This window comes from Hippocampus zosterae, chromosome 2 (assembly GCF_025434085.1).
Source record: "Hippocampus zosterae strain Florida chromosome 2, ASM2543408v3, whole genome shotgun sequence".
NCBI lineage: Eukaryota > Metazoa > Chordata > Actinopteri > Syngnathiformes > Syngnathidae > Hippocampus > Hippocampus zosterae.
The window spans coordinates 38,208,298-38,226,122 of NC_067452.1; the positions used below are offsets into that span (position 1 = coordinate 38,208,298).

Genomic DNA, 17,825 nt, shown 5'->3' on the forward strand with positions numbered 1-17,825 from the left:
CTAACCATCTTGGCTTTCTTGCTGACTCATTTTGCATTAATCCCATTTGGAAATCAGAATGGAAAGAAGCATGGAAACGCCACAAGCCATTGCCTCCAAGGAAGGTTGAATGCATCAGAAGTGTCTTGCTTTTTTTTTTTTAAAGAGGCGCCCGTGTCAGAGACGAAACCCAAAATGTGAGGCAGCTGACAGGAAGGAACAAACAACCACACTGTGCTTCACCATTTTTTTTTCTTCATTCTTCAATTCCTCTTCAGACGCATGAACACCATTGATGTGCCGGCCTGGATGGAAACGGAGTACGTACTGGTGGGAGGAAAAAAAAAAAAAAAAGAGGGAACTAGAGATTAGCAGCTCGCCCCTCCTCCTCTGCTCATTTGCCCAATATCCTCTTTTAGGCCCTTTTAGTGTTTGTTTGCGCCCGGTTGGAGTGTGGCAAACACACAGTGGGGGAAATGGTGCTCACGGCGTCGCGGCGGACCTGACGGACCGAGCGCAAGAGAGGAAACGAAAACCTTGTCCGTGATGGGATGCTGCAGTGTGACCCAGAGGCACACCGGCGTGGACGAGGTGGGTCCTGATGAGATCGAGCTCCTGGAACTCTCTGGGGACCATTTAGGGTAAGATGTGGATGTACACTTGAACAAGACACGAAAAGAAATTTTTCGGTGACGACTGGGGCTGTCACTTTCTGCAGAGGATGTGAGCATCTGTCCCCCCCCCAACCATCCCCCCCCACCCCTCAGTGATGTGTCTGTCAACCTCGGTGGGTTTTCTTTGCCCTCCTTCTGTAACATCATCTCGTGTGAACCGATGTATAAGTGCTAAGCGTTGACATAGAAGCGAAATCAGGGGTCTCCATACTTCTTCCATCGAGGGGCCGCAGAGAAGAATTGAAGGAACCCGGGCCAGCCCCCCTCCTGACCCCCCCAATTGTTTTATTTATTTATTAAACGGCGAAAACCACGCTCCCCAAATACTTGCTCTCTTTTTCAAAAGCATTTTTTTTTTCCGATGACATTGGGTACTAAATACACAATTCCCGGATACAAGCGGCCAAAATGAGTTTTCTCCGCAGGGTGTCCGGGCTCTCCCTTAGAGATAAGGTGAGAAGCTCAGTCATCCGGGAGGGACTCCGAGTCGAGCCGCTTCTCCTCCACATCGAGAGGAGCCAGATGAGGTGGCTTGGGCATCTGATTCGGATGCCTCCTGAGCGCCTCCCTGGTGAGGTGTTCCGGGCATGTCCCAACGGGAGGAGACCCCGAGGAAGACCCAGGACACGCTGGAGAGACTATGTCACCCAGCTGGCCTGGGAATGCCTCGGGATCCCCCGGGGAGAACTGGAAGAAGTAGTTAGGGAGAGGGAAGTCTGGGCTTCCCTGCTAAAGCTGTTGCCCCCGCGACCCGCCCCCGGATAAGCGGGAGAAGATGGATGGATGGATGGATTGTGTACTAAAACAAATCAAGCGTTGGCTACTTTATCGCAAATGAAATTTAGACCAACACACAAAAAATGTATTTCATGTTCATTGGACTTTGGCCACTCCCGAGTCGAACGATTCATGCCAACTATTTGCGAGGCAAACCACTCGCATTCAAACGCTTTTGCAGCCTTCGGTAGAACGTGAGCTGATTGTCTCGTATTTATGAAACATCAATTTGGCGGCTGAGTGATGAAGCGCTCATGTGATTAGGAGATTACAACAACACAGGGGGGGGGCTAATACAAAACTGACAACGAGGGGACAAATCCGTTCTCGTTCCGAGACTAAAAGATTACCAGGGGGCTAATCTATAACTGCGGCCGTGTGTGTGTGTGTGTGTGTGTGTGTGTGTGTGTGTGTGTGTGTGTGTGTGTGTGTGTGTGTGTGTGTGTGTAATTATCACATTGTCACTCCTGCACTTCTCATGAAGCTCATCCTAGATATTACGTACGAAGCAGCGGAACATCAGTGCGGACATTTAATCACAACTGTGGAATGGCTTCAAGAGAATGAAACAATGAAAATTGAATCAAATAAAAAATAAATGTAAAATGTAATGACAGGCCATGAGAAGTGCGTTTAATAATTATAAAAATAATTTGAATGACAGGAAGGAATATAACCGCCTCGTTCGACAATTTGTTCCCTCTACCGTGGATTGTGAAGTCATTGTAATTACAGTTTGCAAGTTTATTTGTTAGCGGGATTGTGTCAAACCTACTTAACTGGTTTCAGGTTGAATTTGTGGAGGGGGGGGGGCCTGAGAATGAGCATTTGAGGGGGATCCAGATGGAGGCGGGATTTATTCAGCATTTGACATTTTCCTTTATTTCTGAGTGGTTGTCATCGCCAAATTCAAGCTCGCTACTAATGTGCCGTTGAGCTGAGATTCAGACTCCCGTCGTGGCGTAGAATCGGGCCGCGGTTTCGTTTCAGCAAGGGTAAAAGGTGCACGTTTTGTATTTGAGTGTGTCTGTCTGGTCTGGTAAATAATCTGATTATGTCTGTCGGCAGGAGGTTCACGAACGTCAGTTGTCGTGTTTTGAGCGTGCAAGACTGACCCATTGGCACACGGCCCCACCCCCCACCCCTCCCCCGTCTCCCCAATTATTGCTCACCGCATTGAGTGTTCACAGTTCTAAAATGTTGTTTTTGTTAGCGTGTGGAGTTTGGGAGAAAGCAGGCTTCAACTGTCGGTGAGGAGCAGCCGAGACGACAATCAGCCGCCATCATGCTGCACTTCAGTGCCGCAAGTGGAGCAACGTCGCAATCATGCTGTACGTGCGCGCGCGTCGGCGTGTTTGCAGTGACAAAGACTTTTGCAGCTCATATGACTGCTGTTATTTAAGGCGACTTCCACGAGATCGGGTTCCAAACACACTGTCGTTTTTTTCCATGCGCTCCTTGGTGATTCCAAAGTTGACAGGAAGTGAAAAAGTCATCGTGTAGCAATTCACTGCTAAGTAAAGTCTACAGGAAAATTTGTAGGAAGCAAGTTTATATTAAAGTCAAAATAATAAAAGAAATAGCGATAAAAAAGAAAAAGAAATGGTAGCTTTAATAATTCGGCACCGTAGATAGTTCTCTATTGCTAATATTCTCAAACTGGCGTCACTCAATTGAGGCCCATAAAATTGTTTGTAATACAGTTTATGTCCTGTAATTTTCATTTTGTTGTTGTTTTTTTAATTTATTTTCCTTTTTGAAGTGCATACCTCCATATGGAGACGGGCGTTTCAATAAAACATACTGGGCCAATTACTCCTCCCAACCTTACCTTTGGGCCAAGTAAAACCTTCGATATACCGGTAATTGATATTTGTGCAGCAATTCTAGCTGCAGACGACTGAATTTGTTTTTTGTTTAATTGTAATTTAATTATCCTTTCTTTTAAACTAGCCAGCAATACTGAAACGGAAACTTAATTCACGTTTGTTTGGCATTTTAGATTATGAGGTGGTCCTTTCGGTTAAAAAAAAAAACAACAACAAAAACTCTCAAAACTGCAGCGGGGCCAGAATGAGACCCCAAAAGATTTGTGGTGCGATTCCGCGTTTGTGTCTGTAGGGGGTGCTGTGGGGCAAGAGCAGAGAGGAGCTGCACGGGAGGATCTTCTCCCAGCAGCCAATCAGAGGCTGGGAAGGTCGACCTGCTCACATGTACGGAGAGATCATCCACTCCTCCCTCATGTGTCTGCACAGCAAACATTCCAAGGTGAAATATACCGCACACTCAAAACTGTTGGCCATGAGGATGCATTGCTTATTTTTGTTGCAATTCTGAACGCTTTATTCTATTTTTTTAAAGGCTTTTTAACAGGTAAGGGGAACGAGGTGGTGCCATTTCTCACTTCCCCTTCAAAATAAAATATCGGAAGTGTCAAATCCACGTCCAGAACAGCTTAACCGTGCCACAGTTTGACTTTAGCGCTTCGACTCAATCGGCAGGCTTGTTTACCAACCGGTTGAGTAGAAGCGCCGATTGCTGAAGCCAAACTTTTGAAGAAGTTTAGATTTGACACGTCTGCATAATATGCAATGTTTCAAAAGGAAAACTATAGCTTTCAAAAGCTCAATCATGACCCGACCTAACGCTTAAGCGACAAGTCATCTCAGCGTGTGCGTTGTATTTCTATGTGTCTATTTATGTCGTGTTCCGCTTCCTTTTGTCCTATTCATCATATTCATTGTCCCCCCCCCCCCCCCCCCCACACACACACAGGAGAAGCGGGAGCATTTCCTAGTTTTATTCTCTTTCCACCTGCTGCTCCTTTCCTTAGATCACACAAAGCAAGACTTCATTTATGAGGTACCGCAGGATTCTTCTTTGTTCTTACATGTGTGGCTAATGTACTCGCTAACTTTTAAAACAATTTTCGCAGGGAATGCTTCCACTCTCCGGTCTTTCCTTTCACATCATCCCGATGGACAATGACAGCTGTCAGTCACCACACATGTTTGAAATAAGCAGTAAGTGTGCAATATAGTCCAGACCAATTCTGGCAAACGCCGGAAGACTTTAGTTGGACCGTTTCCTCGCTGACTTGAATGAAACACATTTAACACCATCGAGTTATAAAAATATAAACGTTCTTACCGTCACGCGACTGTGCAACCAAACTTGCTAGCTTCACAAACGCTACCTCAAAAGCTACATTTTAACAACTTCATAAACTATACCACAGTAAATAAAAATATAACCCAATCACCCAAAATGCACACTCCGAGCACTACTAAAAGCCTTAACACAAGACTTGGTTCAAGAAAAAAAAACAATTGATTTCTATTGAATTCGCGGTAAATTGCAAACATACATTTACAGTAGTTGTTGCCATTAACAGTGCAGTGATTCATAAAAAGTATGCAAAGGGCCCATCAAATCGAACATTAATGTGTTGTACAGGTTCAATGGTGCACCCCAAGATCTTCATATGCCCCAATGCTGCGGAGCTCCACACATGGATGAAACACATGAAAGACCGCAGACACAAGTCCAGGACTCAACCATCGAGCCCTTCCCACTGTGCTCTCTCTTATCTAGTAATGCCGATGGAGTTGCGACCATCTTACACAAATGTGAAATGTCTGTAACCGTGACACATAAATACGAAACGGACTTTGTGTGGTTTGCGTCTGCAGCTGCCTTGCGATGAGCACTGGAAAAGAGAGGAGCTGAAGAAATACTTGCTGCACGCTCCCATATGGGAGTGGGAGGGTTCGCCTATACAACACATGGGCCCACCAGATTACGTCTCGGTGGTCCATATCATCAACACACACAGACAGGTATCATCTGTCAACCGTGATTCTTTCAGTGATGATGATCTCACTTTAATTGGATCGACTTTAGTCATTTTACAATTGTACATTTTTTTTTTGTCCTGCCCACCGAAAACGTAAAAATACGACAAAGAAGCAGAATTCCATATGGCGTAAAGCAGGGGTGCCCATTAGGTAGATCCTGATCTACCGGTAGATCTAAGACAGGTCCCAAGTAGATCCTAGGAGTGTCAAGAACAAAAAAAACAAACAACCATTTGTGTGTCTTTGTACATGTTAGTAATATATTTTTTGTGTTAATATACACTGCACACTAATCAGTCTCATTTTCACTAAAAAAATATTTTAAAAATAAAATAAAGCAGGTAAATCTTGAATTTGTGTGTGTGTGTGCATGCGCGCGCCGGTAAGGGTAGATCCCATGAGGTTAGTTGATCAAAAAGTAGATCTTCGATCCAAAAAGTTTAGGCACCCCTGGCGTAAAGAAAGAAAAGACAGACAGATTTGTACAACAGTACATGCTTCCATTACCCACGCCCAAAAAACCTTTGGAGTCCTCAATCGATTTATTTTTGCGCAGCTCTTTCAGTCCAGATGTTAATGTTGGAACTTCAAGGCACCAATCTTCTTAGATAAGATAAGATAAGATATCCTTTATTCGTCCCACACTGGGGAAATTTACAGCCTCCAGCAGCAAGAATGTATGTAGAAAGAAGAAAGGAGACAGAAAAAAAAAACAACAAACATCTTTCAATTAAATACAATATGAACACAAATGGATAAATCGCAGTACTATTTAAAATTTTCCTTCACAGGACATCAGCTATGACTTTGCGAGACAATTGCCTTTTGTTTCTTCCAGGGCCTCCAAGAACGACTCATGATTCTCTTCCCTCAAGACATCCTGCTGCTGTCAGTGGACAATAAGCAACTCAATATCACATACCAGGTATCGTCAAAGACAAGCTGCCGTTATCGATGGCCAAGTCGGACTCCTTCCGAGGACCCATTTCCAAAATATCGGTCCGAGTAGGAGCACGCGTGTCATGAAAGCAGATCTTCTCAAAAGTATATTGATGCAAAATACACTCGGATGAACGCCAGTCTGGAACTTTAGTTTAATAACGGGTATTGATATTTTCAGTGCAATCACAATACCATTTATAAATATTAATAGATGCTGTTATCCCCCCCCACCAAAAAAAGGGCAGGCTGCCTCGTCGAGGTGTCAGAGCGACCGAGAAATCAGCTCTGCCCGGACGACTTGAGTTTGAGCTGCAAGGTACGTAAACGTCGCGATCGTTTGTCCAACGCGCAAAGATGCATGCGCCGTATTCAATGTGACCGTTTTGTTTTCAGGAGAGCTGATGGAGACCCTGCACGTCTCGTGCACCTGCCTGGAAGATTATCAGAACTGGATTTTTCACTTGCAGCGGGCGTGACTGATGCGGATTCTTAAACATAAAATGCTCATAGCGATACTCGGTTCAACAACCGGGCCGGCAGTCCTCGTCTTCATCTCAGGTTTCACGCGGAAAACTCAATAGTTGAAATGGATGCGTTTCTACTCTTTGGTACGATCAAATGAGGGCTAATAGCATTTGTGCTCAGCTCATCTGTCAACATGTAAAATGCAACCGCATTCGTAAGACAAAAATGTCCCCCTTCACCAACATTCGTGCCAAAGGTGCCCGGGGGGGTCGCAAGAGGGCATCATAACTGACCGATATCATATCAAGGGACATATTTGAATGCAGATTAGTTTCGCTTTGACTGTGTGTAGCTCAAATAAAATGTGTACCGTGTGCACCAATGGATGTGTCACAAAAAGGTGATCATGGTTGGAAGAATGACGCTTTGTTGTTAATATTCGAGTTCCATCCCGCCAAATACGGTATTTGTGACTTATGATGAGCAGAATCAGGCCACCATAGAAGAGGCTCAACAAAAAGAGGAGGAGTTCCAGGCCATGCTGGAGCAGCTGAAAAGGCAGCAGGAGGAAGCACAGGCAAGAACATTCATTCATTCATTCATTCATTCATCTTCCGAGCCGCTTGATCCTCACTAGGGTCGCGGGGGGTGCTGGAGCCCATCCCAGCCGTCTCCGGGCAGTAGGCGGGGGACACCCTGAATCGGTTGCCAGCCAATCGCAGGGCACACAGAGACGAACAACCATTCGCACTCACACTCACACTTAGGGACAATTTAGAGTGTTCAATCAGCCTGCTACGCATGTTTTTGGAATGTGGGAGGAAACCGGAGCACCCGGAGAAAACCCACGCAGGTCCGGGGAGAACATGCAAACTCCACACAGGGAGGCCGGAGCTGGAATCGAACCCGGTACCTCTGCACTGTGAAGCCCACGTGCTAACCACTGGACTACCGGGCCGCCCCGATGTTAAAACAAGTTGACATAAATTAGAATGAATGCACAAAATGACTGATTACAGTTACAGATAGCGCTTAAAACAATTTCTTAGGGCATCAGTCAAATGCAAGCCATGTGGCATGAAATTAAGAGCACGTTTCAGTCACGATTAAGTCAAGTTTATAGCCGTGAAGCACAAAGTAGTCTTCCCAAGCCCACGCTTGACATAAATCCAACAACATGACCTCATCTGAACTCCCAGAACAAACCTAATGAAGGTTCCTGCTCCATAACGAGACGGCCGCAATGGATACCAAGTAGCCAACATGATATGCTAAATGCTATTCCGTTTTATTTCAAACAGAGACTGGGCGTCGGTGAGGACGATTACAGGTTGAAATATTTGAGAACCTGAGCATCCAAAGTCTGAAATGAGCACCGGTACGTCCACTTTCCTCCTCTGTATTTTCAGCGCATGCGACGAAACCTGTTTTGTCGATAGACAAAGGGGGTTCCGCGGGGTGGGTCTTCGTCACCGAAAAGACAAATCCTTCGTTGCGGATTGTTCTTGATCTCTTGCTAGCATCACTTTGATGCTAGCAAGAATGATGAGAGATGCCATTCGCTGCTGATCGTCACAAGAGATGTAGTCGTCTTCAAGAATGATGTTTGTCAGTCGAAAACACACCGGCTTTATGTTCAATTCTTTTCAGCGGAATCTGAAGAAAGGGGAAAAAAACATGCAGGAAATTTATAATTTGTAAACTGTCATGAGTAGCTAATTTAACTTTTTTTTGGGAGGGGGGTTAGTCAATTGATGATCTCAGCACAGCTTTGGGTCATGTTGCTTCTGTTGGCATAAAAGGCTAATTTTGTTTTCATTTTGCCAGTACACATCCAAATGGGTTTTGTGTAATAGACAGTAAACAAATATTTGTGAATTACACTCCCGTATTTTCCGCACTAAAAGGCGCACTTAAAAACCTTTCATTTCCTCAAAAACTCACAGCGCGCCTTAAAATCCGATGTGCCTTGTGTATGGTCATTACGGTAATATTTCGACCCCAACATGGCTCCTTGCTAGGGACACACTGACAACGCAGAGTTCAAAATCAAGGCGATCGGTTTCGCAGTTGAACACGGAAATAGAGAGTTCAACGTTAACGAGTCAATGTTATAACTTGCTGTTGGTTAAGCGAACTGTGTCGCTGCTTTTATTAAATACGTTTTACAGACATCTGATCGTTCCGTTTGCGTTTCTTTGAGTGTACCGCCATCTAGTGGATGCATTGTAGATTGCGTCTTATAATGCCCAATGTATGAAAAAAAATTACAAAATACGCCATTCATTGAAGGTGCATCTCAGAATCGAGTGCGCCTTTTAGTGTGGAAAATACGGTACTTAAGTACGTAAGAGTCTTACAAGGCGCTTATAAATAAAATGTATTATTATATTACAATACAATACATGCTGATTTATATAGCGCTTTCACAACAGCGGCAGCTGTAACAAAGCGCTTTACAAAACAGTTAACATAAAGTAAAATAATAAACACAACACATAACATAAAACACGGACAGTCATGCAGTCCTAACCACTTTTCCGTCACACGCTTTGTTGTTTGAAGCAGTATGAGATGAAAGAGGAGAGAATCAAAGTGTCCTTTAACCAGTGGATCAGAGACGTCATGCTCAATTTTTATTTTTAAATATTACTACTACTGACACCGAAGTCAAGCAGTTGAATTGGATTCTTCATTTTATCCATCCACCCAAATATACGACATGATATCACTCTTGCTAAAATGTGAACTTCAACACCGGATGTCATGTTACCTTTAGCGGCAATGTCTGATTGCACTTCCTGCAGCTTGTTGCCACAGGGAGGAGGCGGAGCCTTCCTTTTGGCCCTCCTTACGTCCGATGCAGTTGATCTCTGCGGAGGAGCCATGTTTTAACCCTCAGGACATTCATTTTGTGTTGCGTTTACGCCACCGGCCTACCGCAGACCTGCGAGCCGCTGAAATTGCTCAGGTTGTTGGGAACACTGCGGGACACACCCATGGGGGGAAGTGGAGCTCGTCTCTTTTGGCGTGGAAGTCCCGCCAGGGTGTTTGAATAAGAAATATCCTGCTGCTTCACATCAGCAGACTTTTGTTTGGAAACACCAGAAGAAGAATTCACTTTCATCATTTCTTTCTGGAGGGAAATATAAATATGTTCCCACATTAGTTTTGAAAGACGTTTGTTGCAGTCATTCCAAAAATAAAACATTCATCTTCTGTACCGCTTGATCCTCACTAGGGTCGCGGGGGGTGCTGGAGCCCATTCCAGCCGTCTCCGGGCAGTAGGCGGGGGACACCCTGAATCGGTTGCCAGCCAATCGCAGGGCACACATAGACGAACAACCATCCACGGTCACACTCACACCTAGGGACAATTCAGAGTGTTCAATCAGCCTGCCGTGCATGTTTTTGGAATGTGGGAGGAAACCGGAGCACCCGGAGAAAACCCACGCAGGCCCGGGGAGAACATGCAAACTCCACGCAGGGAGGCCGGAGCTGGAATCGAACCCGGTACCTCTGCACTGTGAAGCCGACGTGCTAACCACTGGACTACCGGGCCGCCCCCAAAAATAAAACAGTTGTGCCCAATCACTAGCGCATGACTGCATGTTTTTTGTTAGGTGGTATAAAAGCGGGTGCCCCGGCGGGCGACTGGTTAGTGCGTTGACCTTATAGTACAGAGGTGCAGGGTTCGATCCCGACTCCAGCCTTCCTTGTGTGGAGTTTGAATGTTATCCCCGTGCCTGCGTGGGTTTTGTTCGGGTACCCCGGTTTCCTCCCCCATTCCAAAAACGGGCATGGCAGTTTAATGGAACGCTCTAAATTGTCCTCCCTCGGTGTGGGTGTGAGCACGGATGGATGTTCGTCTATATGTGCCCTGCGATTGGCTGGCAACCGGTTCGCCTACTGCCCGAAGATAGCTGGGATAGGCTACAGCACGCCGGCGATCCTCCCGAGGATAAGCGGATAAAAAAAATGGATGGTATAACAGTGCAAATGCTTTACTCAGCATTCGCAAATATAAATTGTCTGAAATTTCACACCCACAAGGGATTTACTGTGAATATTTGTTTCACAAGGGGCACGATTCTCCAACATACAATTTCTGCTTTTTTCTTCAGCCTTCTGCACAAGCTGAGAAACACTCTGTTCTCCTTCTGGTTCCTTTTCTCCGCGGACAGATCCATATGATGAACAGCACCGCGAGTGACTATGGACACACAAAACAAGAAAAAGTGCGAGTTGTGAGAAAGCAAGGACCCGGACTCGTGTGCCTGAATGCATTCTTTAGAAGTCTCTTCTGGCTTACCTCCTTCATATGTACAGGCCTGATAATGATTGGGCAAGGGATTTTTGTCAGCGGTGTCCCGAGCGAACACCTCCCTTAGTCCATACTCATTTAAAGTCTTGGCAATGTCCAGCGACTCTTTGGACTGACGGTCCCTCAGAAGGACAGTTGTCTCAAGTCTCAAGTCGCACTTGTCGCACACCAACGGAAGGAGCGTCTCAAGGGGCAACTGCGGGTTCACTCTCAGCACAGTCTTCTGGTTCTTATTGTAATTGATCAATAGTCGTACGGTGGCCTGCAAAGCACATTCGGTAAAAGTGTGAGGAATCTGGTGTACGACCGAATCTCCTCTTTGACGGTGTAATTGTTCAATGGCCAAAAGATAACGGTCAAGTGGCAATAAGGCAAAAAACCATGGAGGATAACGCAAATGAAAAAAACAATTCTATGCAATTATTTAACTCGGTAAGATAATTGTAATAACGCAAAAAGTTCACCTCGGGCACATAAGGCCTCTTGATTTGGTTCTCCATCCCGCCAGGTTTCAATGCATCCGTCAAAACATTTGGAGTCAAATATTCTTCAGTAAAGTCGGTCAGGTTCAGATGGTTGTCTTGCAAAAATCTTTCGACTACTTTTAGCCCATCACTGCTATCCTAAAGAGAAAAGAAATGTTAAAGTACCAAATATAGCAAAAAATTTAAACATTTGGAAAAGGAATAGGGGTCATTCAGAATTTATCCGTCTATTGTGGTCATGTAGTTTTTTTCCTCCATAATCTTGAATAAAACTAAACACGATTTTGTACTTTTGGACAATGGCCTGCGTCTCGCACTGCAGGATCTCCAAAGCTGGACCTACCCAGTGATTTAAAAATAATTGACCTCCCAACTGGGTTTTTTTGTGGCAGTTTAACGATCGTACAAAACTGTATTTGCTATTATTTAGGAATTGAGGAATAAAACAATTTAATTGTCTTGCACGTGAAGAATTAGTCAAGAAATTGTAATTGGTTAAATTATCAAAGAGTAAATCAAGCTAATGTATAGAGCAAATACGTTCAGAAAGAGCACACCGTACATGTTTTCAACGAACACAATTTAAATTCGTGATATTCAGTCTTATAATAAGAATTCCATCCATAATGATGAATAGTACAGCTAATTATCTGAACGGACGTGAATGTCGTCTACCATGGGATGATGTAGAAAATTCATTCCAACATGCCAGTTTAGCAGTGCAGTAAACCTCAGTTCCAAATCAGATTACACTTCCTCCGAAGGAAGATTAGTGCCCTTTAAATGACTGTCTGTCCATGTAGAATCCCTGTATTAAATAAATCTCCATATTTCGCCAAGTGTACCCGGTATTTTACCTGTATCAATGAGAATCCTTTTTATCCATTGGTCCGTCTCGTTTTTTTTTTCAAGTAAAACTTCCAATTACGTAAAATGGAATGAGAAAAATGGGCAAGCACAAGGTTTGTATCTCGGGTAATCCCTGTTTGCTATCAATCTGAAACCACGCCCCTCCTGGTTTGCTATCACTCTGAAACCACGCCCCTTTCTCTCTTTAGCATGTCTGAGTGTCCGTGTTTCAAATCTCGGCAGTGAGTGTAGGATGGGAAGCCATTGGCAAACCTGGCACGATTTATGAACGGTACATTTTATTGTTATTATTGGTTTCTTTTAAACTTTTAACCAATTCGTCGTTTAAGTGAACCCTCGCACAAGTTTCGTTCCAAAATTAACCCGCCATAGGCGAAAATCCGCGAAGTAATCAGTGTAACTGCTCCTAAAAGTTTTCTTCCTTGTTTAGAAAGACTTGACGAGTCGACCAATGTCCAAGAGTCTTCATTGTCCACACGTCCATCGCTGATGAACAGCAATTTTTGGGTGAGAAATTATGACAAAAATATGACACAATGTACAACAGAACTACGTGCATCTCAACAACATAAAACACACATTAGTCATGGCAACATACCGTTTCACCTCGAACCGATGTAACTCTTAATGAACATTAACCACTTCATGCCACTCAATGCAACCCTGAAATGTAAAAGCAGGGAGCACAATTACCTAAATAAACGTAGTCTTTAGAAAATGACATACATTGTCGTTTTATCATCATGTAGAAATTATTTTAATATTACCATGAATTTAGAATCACGACAGTTGATCTCAGCTTTGTTTTTTTACAACTATAATATAATAATAATAATAATACATTTTATTTATAAGCGCCTTTCAAGACAACTATGATACAATACAATACAATACAGTACAATAGAATAAAACCAAATATCGAAACCTATTTTTGTTGCAAATGTAAAATTGGCATGGGGCACATCTTGAGCCATCTTGTGAAAATTCCACTGAGGCAAAATCATGTTCCTGCCAAACTGATCTTTGACCACCTCTGTCAAAATGGATATGGTATGTATCGTCCACAGTTAAACTCCTGTTTCAAGAATGCTAAATTGCAACAAATCAAACGACCCCACTTATTTTTTTTTATCTTTCTACAAATCCAAATTGAGTTGAAAAGATCCTTCCTTTAAGCAGAACGACATTGCAGAAGCCAAAGGAGGCCCAATTTATTACATCGCTTCGAATGAATAATGTAGCTTGTCGCAGCTTGCTGCCAATTACTTCTGTGTATTCGACTTCATACTGCAGCACTAATAGTGATCACTTCTCTCCAAAAGTATTGGAACAGGGAGGCCAATTATCTATTTAAAAAAAGGAAAATGACAGGAATTTCAAAGGAATCAAGCTCAGTATTTCAGCTTATATGTCCATGTATACTTTTGGGGGATTTTTCAGGATTTGGGTGTGTCTGGCAACCCTATATAATCAACTAGAAATTATCAGCACTCGCACTGAGCACAAAAAAACTGGAGAGGCTATAAATGACCCATGTGCCATAGTTTGGACACCATCGAATTAGCGAGTGATATAATAAAGTAACCTATGTCAAGTTGGCCAACCGCCCCCCCTCCCCCCTGAAAATTCTGGTGGGGAAACATGTAGGCTGTCGTTTGTTTGTGTTCAGTTAATTTTTCATTTGGGCTGTTTTAGTTTTTGAGGTTTAAAAAATGATCATAAATAAATCAAATATTGGCTAGATCAGTGGTCACCAACATGGTGCCCGCGGGCACCAGGTAGCCCGTGAAGACCACTTGAGTAGCCCGCCAGTGCCTGGACATTGTGATTTGCTAGTAGAAATTATGATTTAAAAATGCAAACATTGGCAGTACTGTGAGACATTTCGAAACACGATCAAAGTCTGACAATTTAAATCATCAAGTATTAAAAATAACCCATCCTCATATTATTGAAGGTATTTTGGACAAATATGTTATTTCAGACGTGTATCAATTTGGTAGCCCTTCACACAATCGGTACACATGAAGTTGCTCTCACCCTCAAAAATGTTGGTGACACCTGGGCTAGATTGACAATAACCTTGATCTTGGTGATCTCCCGAAACCGCTCAACTCAATTTGGGAAGCTGGCTGTGATGAGTTCAGCGGACATAATTTTGTTCAATAAACACTTGCAAGATTCCACAGTGTTCTTTAAATTACAGCAGGGCCGTGCGACAATGCGTCTATTCCAGGGCACCTGACAACTTCAGATTTTCTCCTCAGCACTTTTGTCCCGTGGGGTTACATACACCCTGCGGGGCTAACATCAGTTTAAAATGAAATACTGTGACAAGATAAGATCTGAAAAAAAAATAAAATAAAAGCCGTCAAGCAGGCGTAAAGCACAGTCGCTTTGAATTGCCATAATGAACACCATGTTGGTTATTTGTTAATTGTTTTTATTTTCTCAAACAATTTTGTTTTCGCTGAATTTAGACAACTAGGACCCTCGTCTCTACTCTTTTTACTTTCCTCTTCTAAACGGATTCTCTTCGACTTCTGAAGAGAAGTTGAATCGGTGCTTTCTTTTTTCCCCCCCCAACACAAATACCTGGACGTGTACTTTACACGCAGTGTGAGACTGGGTGTGGTTGTCAATTCTTGGATGTACTGAACACATCCAAGGGAACATTTTGACTAGTGGACACGCGGGAGACATTTACAGCAGCTCCATGACGCAATATGAAGAGCTAGCCAACAGGTGGCAACATTTCCTAAGGCAAAGCGAGGAGACTTCAACTGTATTTTGATTTTTTTTTTATGTCCTCCGTGATTATACACAGCACGATAGCCCTTATCAGATGAAAAATTGGCAAATAACCTTCAATAAATACAATGAATTAAAAATGACGTTGATATTGTCGTCGCTATGTGTTTTTCTTCCATCTGACAGCAGGTGTGCTTGTCGTCCTCGCGGGTGCGTTGTTGACGTCCTCGAAGGTTTCGTTTAATGCCACCATTGCACATCCATTGTGCTCAAGTCGAACCGACGGGAAGCGAGCAAAATTCGTTGAGAAGGCCTCGAAAGACACTAACGCCCGCTTCTTATGAGAGACAAGACATTCGTCTCTTTTGTGAGATAAGATTTCGAGATGCGTTTCATTTGTCTATTTTGTCCTGTCCATCAATCCGGTTTTAAGAAAAAGCGGAATATGAGCCGGGATTTTTCCTTAGGGGCCACTTGCGGAACGTCGTAATGATGGTGAGTACCTGTCATCTTCTCCTTGACGTGTGACACCTTCGACTTGTCAAGTAGAACATTGAGAAATCGTCCCTTAAAGTCGCCAGGTTTAAATAACAATTTAAACTTGAAATTATACACGTCAGCCATTACGTTAGTCATTTAAAATTTAAGCCTGTCAGACAGCTCCATGATGATTGGTATTTTACGAAACTGCCTTAATGTGCGAAATCTAACGTCAACCTGTTGTACGTGTGACAATTATGCGCGTGATGAGTCCTCAAGTCAGACAAACAAAACAAAACAAAAAAAAATCACTTTCAAAGCACCGTTCTCTAATATATGCAAGCAATCGTGACTCATCCATTTTGTCTTCTCTTGGCGAGGTGTAAATAAATAGAGGATAACATTGGATGATTGGCGAACACAAAATGGACGAAAAATAACACCGGGCTTGCTATATTAGTCATCCTGTCAGCCTCCATTGCGTCAGGTCGAAATAAAACGTTGAGACTTAACCATTTCAATGACCCAGGGACTGCTGGTATTGTTATTCACTGAAAATAAAAGGCATTTGCCTGTTTTCCGACAAGTGGCCGCTCCCTTTTAGAGATGGGTTGTGGGCAAATAGACCCACATCTGGCAAGGACACGCCCAGACCCCTTTCAGAGAGTTCCACTCGCGAAATCATCTTCAAATATAGAATTGTCACATGTGTCGCTCTTATTGTTCATGCGGAGGATTTGTGTTGACTTGTTCGTGGTTCGTTTTTTTTCCCACTCCGTGGTTTAGGTAGGCTTCGTGTTGAACGACATGTGGTTTCCGGGCCTGGATTTGGACCTCTTGTGTTTGCCACTAATTGTTGACTTCAAAGCCTCGGTTGGTTTTATGGCTTGGTCGTAAAGAAAAGGTTAAATGCGAAAGGGGCCAAAGATGATGGCAATCAAATTCAAGCTAGTGGTCACCAACACAGTACTCGGAGGGACTAGTTAAAACCACATGCCCGAGGGCCACTTTTACAAATGGCTCACGTGAGGGGCACATTGTGATTTGCAAGGAATGGTGTCGAAGTGCTTGCTTGAAATGTAGACACTTAATATATTAATAAGAAATTTGCTACACGTAAGCACTTGATGAAATAAAATTGAGTAAATTCATAATTTTTTTTCATGTACTCTATTTTGAATCGCATCAGATTATCATAGGATAACAATGCATGCTATGCCCATCCAATTGGACCTCTAAAACTACTGTCCCCCCTCCCACCTAAACCCAGTAGACTGAAAACAGTCCATTTTCTGAATTCTTTACTCTCCTCACTCGCCTTGAGAAAAACTCTGCTTTGAATGCCAGTGTGACAACGGCAATTCTTCCACAAAGGACTTCACAACCTCAAACTTTTGAGTTAGAAGAGTCCATGCATGACGTCGCTTCTTTCATTCATCAGCACAGCACTGCGCACAAGGGGGCTATCATGTCGTGCCTGTCACGTCTTAATAAGATGGTCTGGTAGGCCGCGCACAGATGCCGCACAGACGACGGAAGCCCGTCTGTGACGCACGTCAGGTTAAATCCCTCCGTTTACATATATTTGAGTCTTGATGTGTACTTGGCCACGTTTGTGACCATCTCACTTAACTAGTGCCGTTTGCTTTTTTTTTTTAAAGGATTGTGTGCACATTTTTGGAATCAGTCATTGTTTGGAACTTGGCAATTTTTAATGGAAAGACATTTCTGATCACTCTAGTAAAAAAAATGACCGTTGAGTTGAATTGTTGGGAAGAAACAGACCATATCAAGGGAATTATTTTGACAAGATATGTGTCAATTCCACTGTGATTAGTTTTTTTTATTGCTGCACACAACACACACAATGGAACATACTGTATGTGCCAGTCAACATCATAAGAACTGTCCATCCATCCATCTATCCATCCATTTTCTGGACCGCTTAATCCTCACTAGGGTCGTGGGGGGTGCTGGAGCCTATCCCAGCCGTCTTCGGGCAGTAGGCGGGGGACACCCTGGATCAGTTGCCAGCCAATCGCAGGGCACACAGAGACGAACAACCATCCACGCTCACATTCACACCTAGGGACAATTTAGAGCGTCCAAACAGCCTACCATGCATGTTTTTGGAATGTGGGAGGAAACCGGAGCACCCGGAGAAAACCCACGCAGGCCCGGGGAGAACATGCAAACTCCACACAGGGAGGCCGGAGCTGGA

At 43.6% G+C, this 17,825-nt stretch overlaps 3 protein-coding genes across 8 annotated transcripts in view; 2 read left to right on the forward strand and 1 right to left on the reverse strand.

Annotated features, from left to right (window-relative positions):
- The first annotated feature begins 151 nt into the window (after positions 1-151).
- Positions 152-7,098, forward strand: LOC127596565 (rho guanine nucleotide exchange factor 7). Of its 3 annotated transcripts, none has more exons than XM_052059275.1 (11): positions 152-299; positions 399-620; positions 2,644-2,761; positions 3,552-3,698; positions 4,206-4,292; positions 4,366-4,453; positions 4,887-5,023; positions 5,123-5,269; positions 6,126-6,212; positions 6,470-6,545; positions 6,623-7,098. In XM_052059275.1, the coding sequence occupies exons 2-11, from the start codon at positions 526-528 to the stop codon at positions 6,703-6,705; spliced, it is 1,065 nt and encodes a 354-aa protein (XP_051915235.1). In that variant the 5' UTR covers positions 152-299; positions 399-525; the 3' UTR covers positions 6,706-7,098. The 3 variants fall into 3 exon arrangements, with proteins under 3 accessions (XP_051915235.1, XP_051915236.1, XP_051915237.1); XM_052059276.1 differs by having other exon boundaries at positions 168-309; XM_052059277.1 differs by having other exon boundaries at positions 178-620; positions 6,475-6,545.
- Positions 7,099-7,170: 72 nt separating this feature from the next.
- scn1lab (sodium channel, voltage-gated, type I like, alpha b) overlaps positions 7,171-17,825 on the forward strand; it is a 40,749-nt gene continuing 30,094 nt past the window's right edge. Inside the window, exon 1 of one of the 3 annotated variants that reach the window (XM_052059133.1) lies at positions 7,171-7,271. In XM_052059133.1, the coding sequence (XP_051915093.1) occupies positions 7,233-7,271 (39 nt within the window). In that variant the 5' untranslated portion in view covers positions 7,171-7,232. Of the gene's footprint in view, positions 7,272-15,128; positions 15,620-17,825 lie in introns of those variants that run through there. The other 2 variants (XM_052059132.1, XM_052059131.1) reach the window with 2 other exon arrangements.
- Positions 8,208-12,511, reverse strand: LOC127596582 (cordon-bleu protein-like 1). Of its 2 annotated transcripts, none has more exons than XM_052059304.1 (7): positions 12,361-12,511; positions 11,483-11,641; positions 11,007-11,280; positions 10,798-10,907; positions 9,642-9,830; positions 9,468-9,567; positions 8,208-8,350 (listed from the first exon to the last, which is right to left on the reverse strand). In XM_052059304.1, the coding sequence occupies exons 2-7, from the start codon at positions 11,516-11,518 to the stop codon at positions 8,331-8,333; spliced, it is 729 nt and encodes a 242-aa protein (XP_051915264.1). In that variant the 5' UTR covers positions 11,519-11,641; positions 12,361-12,511; the 3' UTR covers positions 8,208-8,330. The 2 variants fall into 2 exon arrangements, with proteins under 2 accessions (XP_051915264.1, XP_051915265.1); XM_052059305.1 differs by having other exon boundaries at positions 9,635-9,830.